A 22331-nucleotide genomic window follows, 5' to 3' on the forward strand; every position below is an offset into this window, starting at 1 on the left:
TCTTTCTGAGCGACCAAAACTGAAAAAAACGATCATGATGACAATCGTATACACTGACTGGCATGAGCTCCTAAATCTTTCCTGTGATATAGAGATACTTATGACTTCTGACAGCTTCAGGAATCTGATAGAAGTCTGAAAGCCTGCTTCAGCTAACTTCCTGTTACAAGAAAATGGCACAGTCTTATCATCAGACTTGAGCAAAGTGAAACATATAACAAAGGCATCACACTATCATACCTTCTAATTCACATTCAAACACTCTGGTTGATCTTTTCATACTTTCATCTGATCTTTTGTCTTCAAATAGCAAATGAGGCAAAGAGGAAAAGCAGTCAAAGTAAAATGTATTGGAAAATCAGGAAATCTAAAATGGCAACTCCATCACTTCTTTCACCTTCAGTCTTAGGTGATTGTCATTTATCACTCCATTATTCAGCCTTTTCCCTACCTGGTTGCATTTCTTGATTTCTGTATTATGTAAGTCCCATCTGAGTGATACACTAAGTGTCTGTTCTGTGTATTACTTCAGGGGGTTTAATGTCAGCATTAGACTTCTACGATTGATTCATGGAGCCCCTTGAGTCCCAAGCCACCTCCACAAATATACAGTAAGTGCACATCTATCTGTCGCAATAAATGATCTAAAATCCTTTGATATAACATTCTTTGACTCAACATCAAAGATACATGCAGCTTAATAGGCACTCTTTCTAGAGGGGGACAAACTTTGAATTCCTGAAGTCTTTGGGCTGTAAAATTAGCATCTGCTCCACTGACTAGATGAGACGCTCACTTTGTGGAGTTGTCAAATCAAATAAATTCACATTCAAGCTTTGCAAACAGTTATAAGCCAGTTATATTTAACACAATTTGGCTGCAAGAGCTGACACACACAAACACACATACAAAGTCATTCATTTTTACACATAGCAGAGCCACATTTTTACCCTGACATCAAAATTTAATGGTGAGCTCTTTAGCCTCAGGTTTTAGGGGAAGAAGGAACACATTAACAAGTAGGCTATTGCCTGACCTGTGTCTGAGACTCAGGAATAATACATGCGATTTCTGAAATTGGGTGACATTCCTTTTAAAACAAGGCCTCAAGCAAGGCAAGGACTATGTTTTTGTCCTGTAGCACTGATATGGCCTGAACTGAGCTTCCAGGCTATGGCTAAAGAAAAAACTGGAGAATGAAAACAAGAAGAAACATGTTGCAACCTGTCAGGAGGAAGAATATGAATGGGAGGGTAAACACACTGCGAGGATACTTTAAAAAAAAACTTTTTTGCATAATTTGCACGTTCCATACATCTTTTTTAAACAGGGACAATGCACGAAGACCATTAAGCTTTCTAAGGAGAGATGTGATGCACCAGGCTCTGACAAATAACTATTTTCCACCCGTAGTTCCCTGACAGGTAGGAAATTAGTAAGATAATTAGACATTAGGAGAGTACAAAATACAAAATAATATAAAAAAGTCAATAAAAGCCTAAAAACCTACAAACATAGCCATGCAATGTACCACAACAGAGAGTCACAAAAAGACACAAAACAACCACTATAATGTGTCAAGTGATGCAAAAGTACTAAAAGAGACATGAAACAGCCTCAAAGAGATGTTAAATGACCACATAGAGACACATGACTGCCACAAACAGCCCAGAAATATACAAAAAGACACAAAAGATATAACAAAGAAACGTGAAACAACCTCAAATAATACAAAAATTACAGCAAATAGACACAAAACAACTACAAAGAGATGCAAAACAAGGCCAGGCAGGCCCAAAGTAACAAAAAGATGCAAAAGTACTAAAGAGAAACGTGAAACAACCTCAAAGAGACGTGAAACGACTGCAAAGAGACACAAAACAACCAAAAATTGAATACAAAATGACTGCAAATGACAGTCTGGGTGTCTTGCTGCTATATGTCACATAATTGGTCCATGTTTACGGTTAAACTGCATTTTATTTCAAGTAAATAACCCAACAGTAATATAAAAACTAACACTGAAACAGGGTCAATACCATCCCTTGTCTACCCCTGAGAACTGGACAAGGTTAATCCAGTACTGTGTTTTGTGCTATGTTGACCCAATTATTTTCACTGAGGTGATGTTTTTTCTGCATACAGTAAATCATGAATGAAAACCTGTGAGCAAATAGAAACGTGGGCTCACTGGCTTCAGATCCTCTATCTCTCTCTACCCTTTGTTAGTCTTTCATCATGTAAAATATTACAATTAGGTGCAGGTTTGTTAACAAAGGCATCCTTGTGCTGTTTACTGGACACAGTAAAGGCTTCCAACTGTGTAGGTTTAGGAGAAACAATATACTAAATGCATTTATTTTATTCTTTGGTATAGGAATGAGATCTATCTTTTTTGGTTAGATTTGAAACAAGTGAATCAATTACTTAATCTACATTGTCAAATCAATGTGCAACATTTTACTGTAATATTCAAGTCGTTTATAGAACAAACATTCAATGGTTTCAGCTTTTCAAATATGAATAACATAACAACACTTCACAAAACACAACAACATTTCGCAAAACACACTTTAGAAAACACAACATTGTAAACAAGCAAGCACAAGTGTTTTCCTTGTCTGAAATGTTGTGTTTTCTGAAATGTTGTTGAGTTTTGGCCCGCAGGGCCACCGTAGATTTTGCTGACATTCTATAGACCACACATTGAATCAGAAAAATAATCAGTAGATTAATCAATAACATGATGCGATACAACAGAATACAACACAATACAATATTTATTGGACTCAGATACTAAACATATATAGCTGCCCCTGTAGACATTAAGATAAAACATTTAAATAATCTTTAGTTGCAGATGACTCACTGGCTTCATCTAACCTGGGCTTTTCCCAGCCTCAGTTTTGACATGTACAATTGACTCTAGCTTGTGAAAACACGAGCTTGAATAGGATACGTTAGCTCTTGCGGGGGTCAAACACTATGCTGTTTCCACTCTAAACAACACCTTTACTGTTGATAGAGAGATAGGTGTCCCTGCTCCACAAAATTGAAACCAGTGATCAAACAGGAAATGCAAGGCCTTGTTTAAATGCAAACATATTGGTTGTTTGAAAATAAACCATTAGCCAACAGGCATCGGGGCTATCGCACAAATCTTTTGTTAATGTGTGTTTGTGAACGGGTCACAGTGTTTTAGGATCTTGGGAAGCCCAAGCTACAGTGATTACCCAAACCTGATAACATGCTACCCTATAGACCAACAGGTTTGTTTTTAATTATTCTTGAAGCCACTGGGATACAGATACACACTGGGACAGTGAGGAGCTTCTATTGAACACCTGACGTTAAATGTTCCAGTAAATGAATCACAGAGTAGCTCCAGAGGAGTTGTTGAAGGTTAAATCCTGTGTTCTTGTTCTTGGGAGCCTATTCTGTAGGGAAGGCATTTGCTTTTTTAGCACTGGCCTCAAACTGCCTCACATAGCCCCATTTGTAAAGAACTATCCATAAACCTGCTCCCAGGGAGCAACATGGAAATATATTCAGAAGACTTTAACCACTGTCCTTCTAATCATACCCCACCCCATTTGCCTCTGAGCTACTGCATCATCTGTGTTTCCTAACAACCTATCACTGACAACAGGCTGCCTCCTCGGGCAAGGAAAACAAAACCTGCCCTTTCCAAACAAAATGTAACTAAATGCATTTACTCAAGTTCTGCATGTAAGTACAAATTCAAAGTGCTTTACTCAAGTATTTCAATTTTATGCAGATTCTACTCCACTACATCTCAGAGGCAAACTTTTTACACCACAACATGTCTGACAGCTTTACTAAAAATGTACCTCTTCTGATTTTCTGATCCCTGCAAAGCTGCACACTCACCAGTATGCATTGAGAGCCAACAGATCCACAGAGGATATCAAATCCACTGCCCTCCTCTCAGTCTTCACACACACATATATATTGTATATTTTATACTATGGGTCTGCTGGTTATCAGATCTGATATTTAGCCTTTTTTTTTTAGAATAATCAGAAATAATGTTTGATTAAATTGTTTAAATTACATTTTATAATAATAATAATAATAATAAAAAGTGCTACTTTGTCTCTGGTGCAGCATCAGGAGCGATGCAGCACTTCTTTTCCAAAGCATTCTACAATATTTCTACACACTCACACACCGATGAAACAGCCAATGGGAGGAATATGGGGTTCAGTGTCTTGCCCAAGGATACTTCAACTTGCCGTGTTGAGGGGATCGAACCACTGAACTTTGACTGAGTATACCACCCTCTCTACAGTCTGAGCCACAGCAGCCCCAAACTAAAAGATTAAGTCTTCCTGAGCTATATAAACTATATAAAATTCCAATTGGATTAACTGGATATGCATTGCCACAAAGAAGAAAACAGACTATGAGTTCATGAAAAGTTGATTTTTTAGAGATGCGCAGTTCTCAGAAGACAGTCATGCTACAAATATATGATGATGTTAAAGAATATGATGCATTTCTGTAGATTAAACTACCCCAGAAATGAATAATTGCAGCGGTAATATTAATTTGATAGCATGAATATATGTGTACAAAGGGTGGATGGATTATGTGCATTAAGCTCTTATACATATATATACATTATGTAGAGTGCATGATGATAGAAACTGTGCTGTTAAACTGTAGAAATATAGTCTGTAGTAGAAGTAAGTAGATATTTTGGTACTGGAGGTACTTTTGAATACTTCTTTCACTGTGTCTGGCAGCCAGTCCATAAATGTAAGCTAATGCTAATGTAGGCTCTAATGAATGTCATTAAAGAAGATAATTGTAAGGTTGACAATTTGATTAGCATCTGAATGTTGACAGTTGTTTTCTCATTACCATCAAACCTTCACATTTAAAAATAAAAGAATAATAATAAAGAAAAATCCTATTTCTATTTCAGAAGCATCCTCATCTGAATCCCTACAGTGCTGCCTCACATATCCTTTAGTCTTTATGATTATTATTGAATGACTGACTTTTGAAAAAGAAGGATGTAAGGAATTCGCCCCATTTTACTCTGCTCTTTGTTTCGCTCCATGATTTCGCTTCGTAAATGTAAAATTTTCTTTTATTCAACTTCTTATTCACAGGACTTCTCCACCACATTGTTCCTGCTCCTTTAGTTCCATTGGGCCAAAATGAGCAGCATGCTGGAATTGTACATAGCCATATAGGTTTGCTGTGTTAATTTGATTAAACATAAATTTAAGTAGGAATATGGCATATCAGCTCAGATCATTAAGGTTTAAAAATGAGATTTTGACCCCGGGACACTCTACAAAGATTGAGAAGGAAATCATGAGTTAAAACTTATCAGCAAATACTCATCAAGCTTCAGATCTTTTACTTCTCTCGCTCCTGTTGTTGATCTTTCATCATGTAAAGCAATCACAGGCCAGATTGTAATAAAGCAGGACCAACCTTAAGGACGATATCCCATCAGTCAAATCTTGCCAAACCAGATTACAATTAATTTGTTGTTTGATTTATTAAAAATAATTGGCCATTGGGCCCCTATTCCCATCAAAGCTTAGTGCAGTCAGTACTTTTATGGTAGAATAAAACTTAATATGTGTCAGTTTGTGGTCTCATGACTTAACATAACTTTGTTAGGAACATGCTTTATGTGAGCACATTATAATACGTCTATAAGACATGCATGGGGCTATTTTGTCCATGGACTGATATCATTGAGCGCAAAGTGACATCATGTATTGTTTTGGCCAAAGTTTCAAACCTAAAATGTACTATAATGTAAGAAAAGAAAGGAAAGTAGTGAATTCTCACATTTGAAGAAGAGCTAGAATCACCAAAATGTTTGGCATGAGAAACAGTTGCAGGCTAATTTTCTCTTTTGAATGTCTAAGTTTACAAAGTTTGTTATAACTCAACAACCCAGAAAAATTGACGATTTTCTTAAGAGAGTCTGGGGACTTTCTCCACGGACGTGAAAAGTAGTTGCCTATATTGGCGAAATTGTTTAACGTATTTGTAAAATATGACATATTTACTGTCAATAAAATGTTTATAAATGTTAACACAACATAAATATTAACTGTAAATGTGGTATCAGTTAAACAGTGTGTTCAAACAGCTGCTAAGTGTTAGCATTTGAGACGCACTTTAGACGCAGACATGCTGGTACAGCAATGTCACGACAAACAAGGAAATCAGCAATGTACTAATGTACTGCATTTAATGCCAAATTTGCAAGAAGGCGTGAAAGATTTAAAATTTGTTGCAGCTGTTTCACAAAACCGATTAGGTTTCTCATGATGCACCAACTCTTAAAATCAGGCTTTTTGTTAGGGACTCTATGATGTTGCATGGAGATCAATACTTAGTTGAAATAGACTGCATGTTCACAAACAAGAGAACAACAACAACAACTGCAATCTGCATTACAGTGAACCACATGGAAATCAGACAGTGTGTAATCCATTCTGCTTGTTGTTTGGCAGAGGATGTCAGTTGAGGAGACGGTCCTTCAATGTGGCCCAGGACACAGAGAGTCCGGCCTGAGTGATCCTGTGTCCTCGATGTGTCTCGGGGTTGTTCACACCTGTACTTAAAAGCTGCCCGCTTGTGTTCGGATCACTCTGGACGCATGTTGATGCCACGTCTGAACAGCCTCTGATGGACTTGGCACCTCCTGTGATGTAGTTTGACACATATTTGCATAATCCTAGCTTCAGGATTTTTTAATTAGGGAGATGGAGTAGATGTAATTTCATGGATTTTAACAAAATAATCGAACTTTTGAAAAACATGTCTGGAGGGGAACTTTAAGGCTTAAAGTGCAAAGCAGTTTACAGATAAATGTGTTTGAGTAAAAAGTGAGCCTTTGAAATGTGTTGCAGGCGAAGTAAAACGTGGCAGCACATGGACACAGGCGCAGTATCTGAATAAGTTCTTCCCACTGGTAATTATGAATGATAAATACTTCGTAAAATATGTTTTTGTTATTTAAATTTGTATTGAATCTTTCGTTTTGACAATTTTTATAGTAGAAAAAACAAGGCAAGTGGTCCACACACACGTGTTCACACATCTAGTCATTTATGATCGTGGAACAGACAGTGTTGAACATGGGAGAGGAAAATATAGTGAAAAATAAGCGTGAAAAAGCTAAAAAAACAAACAAAATAAAAAAATAATAATCAAAAAGAACATGCAGTCTCAAACATCATATACAGTTTTTCAGGTCCGGAGATACAGCACCTTTCTGTGAGCAGACCAACCTTAATAGCAGAATAATACTCTTTTTTAAAAATATTTTTGGTATTTGGGATCTGTTCCCCAGTTAACAGGAGTCAGGGGACCTCCTGAGCCAGACCAGCCACTCATGATGTGTGTGTGTGTGTGTGTGTGAGTGAGTGAGAGAGAGAGAGAGAGAGAGAGAGAGAGCAGATGTGCGACAGCAGCTCTTCTTCTTCAAGTTTGCAGCTCGCAGGGAGCGCCAGGATTCATCTATTTTCAGGTTGACATTTTCATGCCGAGGCTGGAAAGAAGAAGTGAGTCTTAAAGAGGCGCAGAGGAACAAATAACCTGGATTTGCGCGCACCTCACCTTCACCATCACCATCACCATCCGATGAAGGATACAGTAAAGAAGACAGACAAACAGATGGACATGTGTCGTAAAGGAGGACAGGAGAAATTCATCCTCCTCATCTTTTTTCTTCATCTGTGGCACAGAGTAAGTGTTTTTATTCATTGCGTGTTCTTTATCATGCGCTCTTCCTCTCGGTTTCCTCCACCAACTGATTAAAAGCAGCTCAAAGTGCAGCTGAAGTTGACCCTCTGCTGCAGCGTTTTACACGCGAATAAACCTCCTAATTAGGAAACGTTTGACTTAATTGCAGCCTAATGACATTTTTATTGCAATGCTAATACCATTATTATCCTCTGTCCTCCTCTGGCCCCTTGGAGCAAACGCTGCACTTGGGCAGCAAATGTTCTCATTAAGCTGCTGGCGTTAATTAGCGGTTATCAAGGCTCGCGACCTGCGTGAAAGACAAAACCAGCAGGGAGGGTAAGAAATAAAAAATAAAATAAAAAAAGAGGGTGTGTGACCGGCGCAGATGATGTCTTATAGTCTGCAAGGTTTGAGCATGATTTTGCACAAAGCATGTTGGAAAGAAATGACTTTAATTGTTTGTCATGAGTGTTATCCTGAGGGCAAAATATCGACCTAGTGAGTTTTGGTTAACAGCTGGATTAAAAATGCGTGTGATACACTTTTTCCAAACATGATGTTGCATCTTCAGAGAAGATCTTATAACAGAAGTGGTCTATCCAAAGAGGTGTGTCTGCTGATGTTTGATGTCCGTCCTCTGAGCAACCAGCCGACAGCATCGGATTGTTGCGTGCGCATGTGTCTGCTTCACTGTAGATAACTAAGTTCCCTCGTGTTTACAGGCCAAAGCGATTCACCCGGACTGCGCCATCATCTCTGAGCACCTGAGGGCTCGGGAGATCTGCAGCCAGACGAGGAGGAGCGAGGCGCAGAACCAGAGCGACCACAGCGGTGGGTTCATGTGCGGAGCTGCTGCTGCTGCTGCTGCTGCTGCTTTGTGTTTCTGGGAGGCGCACTGTGAGAGGTTTTTAATAGACAGCAATGTGGGCTAAACTAAAAAAAAACAAAAAAAACAACAACAACCAGGAAATGGTATAAGGAGTAAAAGAAACACAAAGGCAGAAATCAATCAGGTTGAACTTTATGTGGGATCTTTGGAGAGTTTTATTTGCCTCTTAGATGTTAGGTTGTCCTCTGTGGTATGCTTTTGTAGCTCAGCTGAAGAGCACACACACACACACACACACACACACACACACACACACACACACACACACACACACACACTAGACATTAGATGTAATATATGACCATAAAAACAACCATGACTTCACTGACAGAGGCTAGAATACAGTGAAAAGGTTTTGTCCAGTTGTCTTTGACTTTATAGGAAGTGTTTAAATCATAATTGTTTAATTTAGAGTGACACCAAATGCCATATTTCCTATACGTTGCAGTTGTATAAGTTGTATGTATTACTAATAAGTCGATTTGTTATAAAATATCACGATATAGGGAAAGTTTGTCCGTCAAAATGTCTCAGAGCCCAAGTTGACGCCTTCGAATTGCTTTGTTTTGTCCTCACAATAGTCCAAACTCCCCGAATATTCACTTAAAAGATGCTACTTGTAAGAAAAGTTGATCTTTGAGTCTCATTCCAAACTCGTCAAATAATGACACTTTGGGGTTTTTGGGTCACGCCTCAAAAATACATTTTTCTTACAAAAAGCACCTTTAACTTTCACGTATGTCAAAGAAAATCAGCAAATTCTTACACTTAAGAAGCTGGAACAGCAGAATGTTTGACATTTTTGCCGGATAAATGTCTAAAAAGACGAACCGAAAATCAAAATAGTTGCAGATTAATTTTCAAGAAAGGACAGTTTGTTTCAGCTCATTGATGATCAACAACACAGAAGTCTAAATCTTTAGATATATACAGCATGTGAGGTGTTGATATTCATGTAACTTAGGAAAGTTTTAGAAACTGTGCCAGTCAGCTGGAGGTGGATCAGTGGGTGGAGGAAGGTTAACTGCCTTTAATAGAAATAGCAGCAGAACAGACTTGATGCACATAAAGAGGCAATAAGAGACAAAACAGATGCAACACATCACATTTGTCATGATGTGGTCTGATATGAGAAACGGGCGGGGCTGTCGCAAAGACTTGGCTATCGCTGATGGCCCAGCTTTTGTCCGAAGCGAAAAAACAGCCATAAGAATCCCAATTTCACAGAGAAACCTGATCTCTGTGCTATGGAAAGACAGGTTTTGTTAGATCTAGTGGAAGGAAAGGTGCAGTGAATGCTTGTCCCGTCACTCTTGTTTTTACCACGGTTTCAATCACTCACCCTCTTCACCTCCTTTGCCTCCTCTATCAGCGGGGTTGTCTGTCTTTTTCCAGTCTAATTTTTCACAGTTATTCCAGTTGCTACCTGGGGATAGCAGGGAAAACAACTTCCTGTTTTGGTTGCGCAGTGACAGACATAATGCAACGTTTATTTGTCTGGTAAATATCAAGCTCTAAAGGCCAAATAGTACAGTGAAAGCGAGGTTTAATGAGAACCAGTCTATATGTGGATGGTCTCATTTTTCTGGACGCCACACTGCGCAATCAGCATTAACTTCAGAATGATAAGATAAGCAAAAAAGGTTGTCTGTTGCCGGTAGACCTGAATACTGATTCAATGACCTGAATATTTCTTCCACTTCTGTCAGTCGATGGGTTAAAGATGCAGTAATTTCACTCCTTGCAGCAGAACAGCTGTGTGACACCCCTTTAAATAAAGCGTCTCATCTTATTTTGAAAAGACTGAGAATGCAGAGAATGGCTGAAATCTGTAACGTGCGCGGACTGAGTGTTATGTAGCCTTCATCACACTGATCTATTACCCACCCTGACACCTGTACTTCCCCCTGGTGAGGTTTCACCTGCTTGTCCTTCCAATCTGACTCGTTGACTTCATTATATACTAATGAACCTGGCGTCTCCCAGAGGGCCACCCTGCATGTCACCGTAATGCGCTGCGTCACATGGGCCGAGCTCGTGTCCACGTCATCAGAAACTGCCCCAGAATAACATCACTCTGACAACTCCCCTCCGTGAGAGTGATGAACTTTACCATTTTCAGACTAATTTGATCTTAATTACCCCCAATGACTCTGAACACAGGAGTGACACAACACTCAGGTGTTGTTGTTAACCGCTGCTCATTACACAGATGAAAGTCTGCTGATGGATTTTACTGTCGCAGGAGGTGTGTTTGTGTGTCCATCAGTGTGCTGCCAACCATGCAGGTGACGTGTAATCATGCTGAGGTGGAGAGTCATGCAGAGATGGAGTCTTACCTTTGTGAGATAATCATCAGTGTCGTCAGTGACTGACGCCTGGCGGTAACGGGCCCACGTAGACGTCATAGGATGCTGTATACTCCAAAAATCAGCCAGCTACTTTTGTCCTCCGTGATGCATTTGGTTTGACTTAGGGTTGCAACTAACAATTAGTTTCCATTATTAACAATGATCTGTGGTTATTTTTCTCGCTTAATTGTTTAGTGTGTAAAATGTTAATATAAATAGTGACAAAGTGCCCGTCAGGAGCTCTGAGGGGTCAAGGTGACGTCTTCATACAGCTTGTTTTGTCTAAACAACAATCCCAAACCCAAAGATATTCAGGTATAATAGTATAAAATGGAAAAACGTAAAAAACCCTCGTATTTGAGAACCTGGAATAGCAAATATTTGGCATTCAGCCAAGCAGATGAAAGCGTCGATTTGTTGACGGGTAAGTCTGCCAATTTGGTTCAAACTAACATAACTCCACAACTGCTGGATGGATTGGTACAGATGTTCATGGTTCCCAGTGGGTGAATCCCTCTGACTGTAGTGTCCCCCTAACTTTTCATCTAGCTCGATCATTATTCCAACATTTAATTTGCCCCGTACTTTGATTTATGCTCTTCACCTGTACTTTGTGTTTGGTGCTAATTAGCGATCATAGCATGCTAATGTGCTAAACGAAGGTGATGAACATGGCAAACATTGCTTTATACCTGCTGAACATCAGCATGTTGGCATTGTCATTGTAAGCGTGTTAGCTTGCTGCCATTATTTTGCCCAAAGCACTACACTGTGAACAGCCTCACAGCCTCAGGTGTAGCATCGCTGTAGACTGTTTCCTGCAATACAAGTGTGTGTTTTTATTTGTTGTTTTGCACGTTAGGACAGCCGCTGGATGATGAAAATATTTCACATAATTCACAGAGCAGATTATATATATTAAGTTTTGCTCTTGATTAAACAACTAACTGTTCCAGTATTTAAATTGATGCTGATGGTCATTTATTAGAAGTATGTACACATTTCTTAAATAGTGTATAACACATTATAATGCAGTTGTAAGCTGATACATGGACATTTTCTGTGTTTATTAATGTTCAATGTTCAGTTTTTTTACACTTGTCACTCTTCCTACGAAGACATGTTATTATAACTGACGTACATTGTCTTTCATTATCTGTTTACATATCAGCATCCAATTATCAAACATCATGTTGCAAAATGTTTTGAATTTTGATTCTGAAGAATTTTATGGCTTTTACCAAGCTGAACAGGTGCTTTTATATGTAGGTCATTAGTGAGGTGAAAATTCAACTGGCTAAGTGTATCACCTCCTTTAGGGCTCCTTTCTCTAAGAATAGAGAATTGCTCAGCGGGTGACAAAAACGTTTAATTAATCTGAGAGACAATGTTTGAAATTAAACATCAATCTCTCGAACTGACAGTCAGACATACAAGGAAACATAACATTATGGTTTTCCCCACATGGCAGTTTAAATTCCCCCCTGTGATTAAGCCCAAACACAAAGATGTCTGTCCCATTGAACAGTATAAGTTTCCATAATTGTGGAGTGGCTTTTGTGACATGGATGAATGGGGACAAATGTCTACATACTGTAGATCATATGATTGTGCCTCTTTCTCTGGTGACTCTAAACTCAGGCTAAAAATGAAATCCTTTCATGATCAGCACATCACAGTTGTCACATCACTCTCAGTGTCTGTATGACTCAAATCCATAGATCTGAATTTTTACATCTCTGAGCGGGAACTCTCTTATGGGAATATTATTCCACCGCTTGACTTTCACTCGCACTTTGAAGAGCAGTCCAACTAACATCTTGTAGAAAACAACCTAGATATAAACTCAGGCTCAGATACAGTACAAAGGACCTGGATGGTACCAGAAAGTCAAAGGTAACATTTTTTCACAGCAAAACACAAAAATAAGGAACAAGACATGGAGCCTAAAGCCACACTGGCAGCTCTGAGAGGCTGCTAACATTAGCATGCTAATATGCTTACCCAATGACAACGCTACAGGTCTGGTTATACAAGAGAAGAAGTCGTTTTCTAGGAAGATGTCTGAAGTCAAAAGTGTTTATAGTTGTTCCAAACGGCTGAACTCAAAGGTGGGATGAAAAGAGACAACATATAGTTTGAATATCGGGACTACAGTGCTCATTTTCACATAATCTCCACTGAAAGACATGCACGGTGAGGGGGGTTGACCGCGGCTGCTATCCTTCTTGTTAGCAAAATGATCAAGATACATCCCCCTTCTTAACCTGCCTCCATCAAAACCTGCCTTGTTTAGTTGCATATCTATCACCTATCATATCTAGTCAGCCTGACTCACTGATTCTTTATCTGACTGAGGTTTGTTAGCATCTATGGCCCTGACAATTTCTCTAGAATATAAGCAGCCTAAGGCTACATTCAGACCAGAGCGTTTTGTTTGAAACAGACTCAACTTTTGGAGAAACGCAGCTCAACGTCAATCACGTAAGCTGCCGATCAAACCACAGTTGAGGGTAACGTAATATGTCATGTATATTCACTCAGTTTTGGATTGTGCCCCAATTCAAAACACTTTTTTTTCCATCTGTGGAAGCTGACGATCACTGTGGGCACAACATTTTTAACCTACTCTTGCAGAGGCATGACTGCAGATCAGAGGCATTGGGCGGGCATTTTGCATGGCTAAATGCTACAGAGGGAACACAACGGACATGTCTTTGTGTAGTGCGATGTTTGTGGTCACTTGTGATCACTGGGTTTGGTCTAATGCCCAAGTTTAAAACACACAGTTGTTGTTGGTTGCTGCTTGTTTAGTGTTATTTTTAATCCATCGATGTGGACAAATGATCGCTAGTAGGACCAGTATGTAGCATATCAGCAAACTTATAAACGGGGCGCTAACAGCACCTGACACTCCCACACCGGCCTCACCCTGCAGCGTCTGAACGTAGCCTAACTGCCTAACTGTGCTGTGGTTAATCCATGCCGCTATCCGTGGTGCTGAAGTAGCAGAAGTATTTGTATTTGTGCGTTTGTCTCTGAATATTGAATTTTGGAATTTTTTTAAATTTACAGAAATTTGACTGTAAATTGATCTGACTTTGGAAAGCTGTGGGGGGAAGGGGATTTCAAAGCTGTCCAACCGTCCAACAAGCTCTTCTGATGGAGTGTACTGGTGCCAACAGGATGTTTAGTCTTTACCATGTTCACCACATTAGTTTGAAGGTATTTTGAAGTTAACTAAAGTAAAGGACAAGTTATAATGAACAATAGATAAAAAGTTTAATACAATTCATCCTCAGGGAGGCATGACTGTGCTGCAAATGTCATGAAAATCCATCCAATAGTTGTAACAGTCTGGACAAATGTGTTGGACCGACCAAATTACTGATCAACAGATAAGCAGACCAACATTATTGAAAAGCTAAATCATCATGTTTAATTTAATTTCTGCCAGAGTGGATGTTAAATCTGCATTTTGCTGCCATCCGCCACGGAACAAATCCTTCCTCAGAATGTACTTTGTAATATTGCTTGTGTTAAGTACCAAATTGGGAGAAATTTATCCAAAAGTACCAGCTTTGTCCTTAAAATTAAAGGCAACACACACAGACGTTGACTTCAAAACACCCACATTCATTATCTATACGAGCCCACGTTCTGTCAACATGTCCCTTCATGTCAGTGTGCGACAACTCTCTCCTCCGCCCACCAAAGTGCCCGTAAATGTGTCAAAACCTCTGCCGTAAAAATTGAAATAGTATTTGGAAGCAGCTTCCTCTGTTGAATAGATGCTTCTGTTTTCCTATTAGGATTCGATTAGGATTAAACCGAGCTGTGTAAACCTGAAGATGATCCTCCTACATGCAACATGCTTAAGAAGATGTTCCCCCTCTCACCAAAATTGAAATTTCGAGGCAAACATCCTATTTTGGCATTAACCACAGTGGAATAAGAAACCGCAGTGTTTGAGAGTAAAATCTGTTAATCCCTGACACCAACTACCTCAGCGCAGCTATGTAGAGTAAAGAAACCTTATCTCCTCCTGAGCTAAACCCCAACAGATAGTTAACTGCAAGCATCCTTTATTTTCAAGCCTGTACTTTGCTGCCAGTTTTAATCATCTTATTCACAATGGATTTCCTCTCCCTATAACAAGACGCACTTGACAGGAGGCAGTCTAAAATGCATTGTTTGTTGGATGTGATTAATTGCAGCTTAGTGTGAATGGAAGCTCACAACAGGAAGGAAATTTCCTTTATATTTGTAGGGGTTTAGTGCGGACATGGCCACACCAAGACTTTCAAGTTAGCCCTCTAAAGATGACAGGGATCGACCTTTTTTCACAGCAGATTTTTTGTGCCTTTGATAGCAGGAAAAGCACAGGTGCAATTCAGGTTAAATGTCCTATAGTGTACCAGTGAGCAGAAACTGAGACTTTAATGTCAAGCAGTCATTATTTATGTTCTTCTCCTTCTGTAACATGTCTGAATATCTCCTGTCAAAATTGGGTAAAAGCTTTCCAGAGCACCAATTTGTCTTTACTTAAATGACTTTTGTGTTCCCCAGATATAAATATTTCATACTTTAATTTCACACTGCTCTAGCTCTCCCAAACAAATAATTTCTTTTCTGAGATCTGATATGGCATCTGGGTGGTTTTAGGAAACAAATGAGAACAATTTGTTTTTCTTGTGCTGACTGAAGCCAAGTTGTCCCCCCCCTCTGGCAGAGTCTACAGCCGATTAGCACCGCTTGAGTAACCAAGCCAAAACTCAGAATTTTAATGAGGGAGTGGGTCCAATAACAACAGTAAATTAGTGGTACGACTACTGACAGTAATAGCTTCATACATATCACATTCAATAGAAATAGATTACAAGACAATATGTTTCTCAACAGCCAAATAACAAATGGATGCAAACATTAAAAACAAAAACATAGAAAAGACAAATAACAGTAACATTTGAGGAAGCATTTCCTGAAGAAATTACGCAAATGCAAATTGTTTGGCTGATGATGCTGATTGGCTACATTTTTGGAAATTTTCACCATCATATAAACAAACTTACCTGAATGTCTCAGCTGAATTTTCTACATTAAAGAGGTTTTAAATTGTAGTTCAGGAGAAGAAATTCAAAGAATAGAGGTTTCTCTATTTAGTTTGTTTAGATCTTTTTCTTCTGATCAGAATTTCCTCCCCAAAACTACATAGTGCCCCTTTAAGCTTTATGGGTATAATATGAAACATTTCTCTGATGTACTAATATTACAATACTACCCTAGTATTATTTTGAAATACCAACATATACAGGTCCTGACTTGTACAGTTCGCCTCTAGAGACCTTAATGTAACATAAAACTCATGATAGCTCTTAACTGTAGGTGTCATCATACTGAGCTTGAGTTTACGTCATTACTTTGCAATACTTTGGAGACTATTAATAGAGTTTGTAATGTATAGAGGCACTGTGCTATAAATACAGTGGGATTGAATGGGCCTCCATAGACATGATGCATTATATATTACATTTTGACATATTCATGGTGTTTGCTCTGTAACAATAGCAGAGACATAGATACAATTGATGTCTATGTGACTGCTTTTAAAACTTAATAAGTCAAAAGGAATATAGGTTGTCAATAACAATAATTAAATGCAGCTACATTTGACATATAAACTGTCTTGGTAGCATAAGTGGATATGTGCACTGGAAGTCTGTAAATGCAGGAATAACATACATTTTCGAAAAACCTGCAGAAAGTTATTCACTTACTGATACATGAACGGTATGTAGCAGTAAAGTAAACGTGCTGTGGCAGCAAACACGCTAACAAATCCAAACGAGAATGAATAATAATAAATCCTGTAAACAAAGCATTGTTTATAAAAATACGAGATCGTGGCATCCTTGGTGCTCGAGTCAATGGAGTCTAAAATCTGGCACAACTCATGGCACCACCCCTGAGACAAAAACTCACTGAGCAAACAGTGGCAGACCTGAGATCTGAGAGTGTTTCAACACAATCCCTCTGCCCCTCCTGGATCCTCGGCTTCAGGAATATCAGTCTGAGTCACACTGACAGCAGCAGAGGAGACGCTGACGTGAATCATCTTACAGGTCGTCCGTGAATAATTGCACGCTGTTGCCCCACTATCGTTTGGTTGGAGGTGACATCATTTGCATCTGACTTTCTCATTGGATGCGACTGGTTGGTTTTTTGAGACATAGGGAAATGCAGGCGCAGGAGTGGATAATGGATTGGATACACCGGCTTTGTGTGAATGAGGAAGGTAATAAGAATTATTACAGATTGCTGCTCTCATATGACCTGGACTGCACACACTCAAAGAAAAGGCCCAACATGAGATTGCATACATTTGAATAATAAAATATTTGTAACCGTCAGAATTGTCTTCCGACAGTAACAGCTTCTTGATTTTAGTTACGCCAGCAGTAAAGCGCTATGGAGGGCAATGTCAGTCTGGTTTTCTACTTTGGTCCAGACTGAAAATGATCAACTACAAGAACTACAACTACGCATTACCAGCAGGTCAAACTTCTCAGTAATCCAGGATATAATCTGAAAATATAGAGTGAAACTAAGTTGAATGGTTAAGATTTATTTGGGTAAAATAAACAAGGAAGAGTTTGCTGATGCTATTGTGTTGAAGATTATTTCAATAAAAGTGAAAACTGGATCGTTTTTATTAGTTCCTTCCTCAGTTTTTGTTAGTTAATGATAAAAAACTGTGGGGTGAGGAGCAGATGAGATGGATTAACACAAAGTTTTGTGCTGACATTCGTGGTCCCCAGAGGAGAAATCCTGCAGTATAGTTCGATAGTTTGGTTTGTGAGCAGTTACCTTAAAACACACAACCACAGTCTCTGGCTTTATGGATTTTTCATTTTAAAATGCTTTAACGTTCCTGTGTGTTAGAAAAGAAAAAGTCTCATTCTCACCTCGTCAAATACTGACGCTTTGGGATTGTATGGACGGGTCGACACTAAAATCAACTTAAGTTGTTAGTGTCCTCTCTCATAACGTCTCTGACTGTACTTAAGCACATTATTACTTTCAGCTACTTCCTAACAGCAGCACGCTAACATGCTCACACTGCTAACATGCAGATGTATATCAGGTGATGTTTACCGTTTTCAGTCTCTTACTTTAGCATTTTAGCATGCTAACAAAGTACAGTAGAGATAAAGGGATGTCATTAGTTTTGCAGGTAGGAACCAAAGTTTTTGATGAGTTAAACTTTGATCTGTTGGTGGCGCTACAGGAAATGTCAGGGGATCACAACAGTCAGCATGATTTACTCTTTGGGGACCATGAGTGTCTGTACAATATTTCACAGCAGTCTATCCAATAGTTGTAGAGACGTTTCAACCTGGATCAAAATGGTGCTATCCGATGCCATGCCACTAGCATGTCTTTAAAAATATAGACTATTTCTCAGATCTCTTCAGCTCGTTTTCACATCTTGGCTCACTCAACATTACATACTATATGATGTCATAATAACTCAAATGTGACTTAACTTACACCATCCTCACACATGTAATACTGCCACTTTCTTGCACTCAACATGAAAAAACCTTCTCATCTAGTAGGCTGTCGAACTCCTTTATTGTGACGCCATCCTTTGTTACCTCGTCACGACTGCTGAAGAGCAAAAATACATTTTCCATTTTTACCCATCTGCTTGTTTTACTTAACAGTGAGCCGCACAGACCTGCAAGTGTGGCTGCAAACTCTTCTCTTGTTATAAAGAAATCCTGACAGCCAAGTTACCTTCCAGTAGATGAGTCACAACATCTTAATCACATTTACATAAAAAGGGTTTAAATATTACATCAAGTGACATTATTGGTTAATTTATGTCCCCCCCTGTTTTGATAACATTCAAATTTAATGTGGAAACACTCCAATTAAGTAAATGTTAAATTTATGGACGAATAAACACAGTGAAATAAATGACTCCACCGCGGCACAAAAAGTGGTTCACCGTCATCCTGCAGAGTGAAGAGTCCTAGTTTAACACACCGGTTGTGTTTATGCTTTAGTCAGAAACCACTCCTGGCTCTCTGAAAAATTTCATGTTCCTCGAAACTTATAGTGTCTGAAGAGTTTATACTTTTTTAGAGAAGAGATTTCCTGCTGAAAATGTATTTGACACTTGTTTTGGTCTCACTTCAGCCTTGGGGAGACATGAAAAACTCTTTTTAAAAGAAAAAAATTCCTCACTGCTGTTGACGTCCCCCTGCTGTGGATTGAGATGGCTGCAGATATTTGCAGCACCACATACCAGACTTATCACAATGATTAATATTCATCAGAGTCGACTGACGCACTCTGTCCATTAGTTCCTCTTCTGTCAAAACTGTCACTTTTCCTCCTGAGACCAAAGTCCATTATATACACCGGTAAGTAATCTCAGATTCATCTACAGTCTGGACAATAGATGGGAAAACCTGGTGTGTGTGACATGAAACGAAAGCTTTCTCCGCAATCCATTTAAAGAAACAAGATGAGGCACGTCCAGCTCTGCTGGAGTGTGGATAACACCTGTCTGCTGGTTTACATTTATTCGGCATGGATTAATAGAAATATCCTCTCTGGTTACATGAGAAGTAGTGTGTGCATAGCTAATCAGGTCACCTGTATGTACTGTAGTTTGTCTGGGTGAATTTGTGTCAGTGAATGTGTGGCGCAATGTTCCAATTACTTTTTCAATACATACAGTATTAGGAAAGGAAGTATGTGATGCTGTGAGAAACTCCTGTGAGACATTTTTAAATTCATAGAGCCCGTCAGCAACACTGTGAGAAGCTCTTGACTGATTCATAAATAGAACTGAATAGAATCTGCTTTTCCTTTGATATTTTGATGCATTTACAGGCACACAGTAATGCTGCTATACTGTAATAAAGGGAACAGTCTCTAAGCTGCTTACCTGAATGCATAAACCAGCTGCTTCACATTATAAACAGAAAATATTCCATCCTGACAGTGGCAGACTCAGTCGGAGAAAATAAAAAGGGCACCAGCTGTAGGACGCTGGGCATGAGCATGCAAAAAGGACAACCTAGAGGGCACTTTATCATGTTTTATCTTCCATAGGGGCATCCAAGAGGGCAGCATTTTTTCAACATGGAGGCACCAGGGTGGGCAACACGGATTTAAAACAAGTCTTCATCCATGCTGGCAATGCAACATGTTGATATTGAGCAGTGAGACAAAGTGGGTGAGATCAACTTCACTCACCACTTGTCAAGATAAAGAAAAAGAAAAAAATCAAGCCTTAGTATAAATAAAGTGTTTGAATAAAATGAGGATAACACAATACAGCAATTAGTCTATATTAGTGTTTCTCAAACTTTTTCAGTCCAAGGAGCACTTATACAATAAAAAGAAAACTCATAGACAACCAAGTGAGCTTCCCAACATCCCTAAAATCAATCGACCTACTTCAACAATATATTACTTATTACATTATAGCCTAATTAGATTAGAGCACCTTGTCAGATTTTACATCATATCAGGCAGCCAACCCTCCACATCTTTTCTTCTTTTTCTCTCTTTGTGCGAGACTTTGAAATTCGGCACAATTTTTTTGTCAAATTTTGACATTCGCAAGTGTATTTCTGTCTCTACAGCTCCCTCATCACAGTGACGGCACAGCCGGTCTTCTCTGTCTGCCCTCCTCAGTCTTTCAGTCCATGTAATAATTGTCAAGTTACTTGTATCAGGGACCAAAGTGGTGGACCGACTGACAGACAGACACTGCTATCTGCAGACAGCATAACAACATTTCAGAAAACTTGTTTTATGTATGTGACTGCTTCAGCTCAGCTGACAGAACAAGGCGACTGATGTTAATGTGATGAGACAGAAAGCTTGAGCTCTGCGGGAATTAAATCAAATTAAAAGAATCAAAACACAAGAAAGGTGCAAACAGGAAATTAATATAATTATATTCTTGTTTTAGTGGCTGCTTTGAATGGCTTCAGCTGCTGAGAGAAAAACACAGAAGTATCTTGAATAACTAAAAGGTCATCGGAATAACAATTGATCACAACCTTTCTTTCTAGACAATGAAATGTGGCCGGAATCAAGTTTCCTGACACGTGGATGCAGCTCAGGGAAGTGACATTACCCTCAATAAAGCCTGAAGGCGGACAGATGCCGGGTTATATTTTGAAGAGGACTTCAGAGGATATTTGGTAGAGATGAGCTGTGATATGACTCTCAGTTCCAAATTCAAGGCAACATCAAAATATCCAGATGGACTATTTGATATGTAGAGTCCCTTTACAGTCTTTGTAGACTTATGAATCATTATACACATGTCAATTCATGCTATTGTTCGTCTTCTTCTTAAGACTGTCTTATGAAATATTCATTTAAATATGAAGAATATGGAAATATGGAGTGTGGATATGGAAATGTACATTTATTTAACTTTTTTTTTTTTAAACTTTGAACTCTGACAGTGTTCATCTTGCAAATGAAGTTGGATGAAATGACAAACTCGCCTTAATCCATATTTTTGATATGTATTCAAAATGACACTGTGCTGCATGTCAGAAGCTCTTAGCGCAAACCCATCGGGAATTAACACTGCATCTTTAAGCAACATTTAACACACTGATGTGGTTTTCTGGCTGCACATAAACCTTCGTATCAAATGATATAACCGCTTATATAAAACTATAAGCAGCCTTTCTCAGCGTTCATGGTCAGAAGTGACAAAGAGAATGTTATGTTTGAATGTTATGAATGTTATGTTTCTAGCCACCTGACTAATTAGATATGTCTCTTATTACATAGTCATATTAGCCCACCTTGTTGTCACCCATTAGTTTGGGGACTACTGTTTAGATTATGGCCATCACCATCCTGTTTTTAATGTCAGAAGTGAACACATTTGGATGAGAGGGTGAGGCTGGGGAGGATAGGGCACCACAAGATGACATTGAAGGAGTGCGAGTCAGACCTCAAATGTATGAAAACAATGTAGAAAACCTGATGCATAGATGTTTATTTTATGTTTTAAATCGAGGAGTGTTACAGTCTCGTCCGTCCACTCAGATCTGACGGCTTTGTTGTGTCAGACTTTTCCACCTCAAGTACAATTTCCACCGCTTCCTCTCACACACTTGTTAACTGACCCTGCTGCTCTGTCGGTTTGTGTTTACAGGATGTAAAACAGAGTGGGATGACATCGCGTGCTGGCTGAGAGCTGAAGTTGGGCAGGTGGTCAACTTATCCTGCTCTGAAGTCTTCCAGCACTTATCCAGTAATCAAGGTTGGTTTCCATGTCAAACACAGGA

The 22331-nt window shown here is 39.0% G+C and overlaps 1 protein-coding gene across 1 annotated transcript in view; it reads left to right on the plus strand.

The window, feature by feature from the left end:
- Positions 1-7484: 7484 nt before the first annotated feature.
- The window catches only part of LOC311266384 (vasoactive intestinal polypeptide receptor 1-like), a 32731-nt gene continuing 17884 nt past the window's right edge, over positions 7485-22331 (plus strand). The window contains exons 1-3 of the mRNA XM_084368732.1: positions 7485-7749; positions 8472-8580; positions 22199-22306. Coding sequence (XP_084224858.1) covers positions 7645-7749; positions 8472-8580; positions 22199-22306 — 322 coding nt within the window. The 5' untranslated portion in view covers positions 7485-7644. The remainder of the gene's footprint in view (positions 7750-8471; positions 8581-22198; positions 22307-22331) is intronic.

Source organism: Pagrus pagrus (genome assembly GCF_965226575.1).
Source record: "Pagrus pagrus genome assembly, chromosome: 12".
Lineage (NCBI taxonomy): Eukaryota > Metazoa > Chordata > Actinopteri > Spariformes > Sparidae > Pagrus > Pagrus pagrus.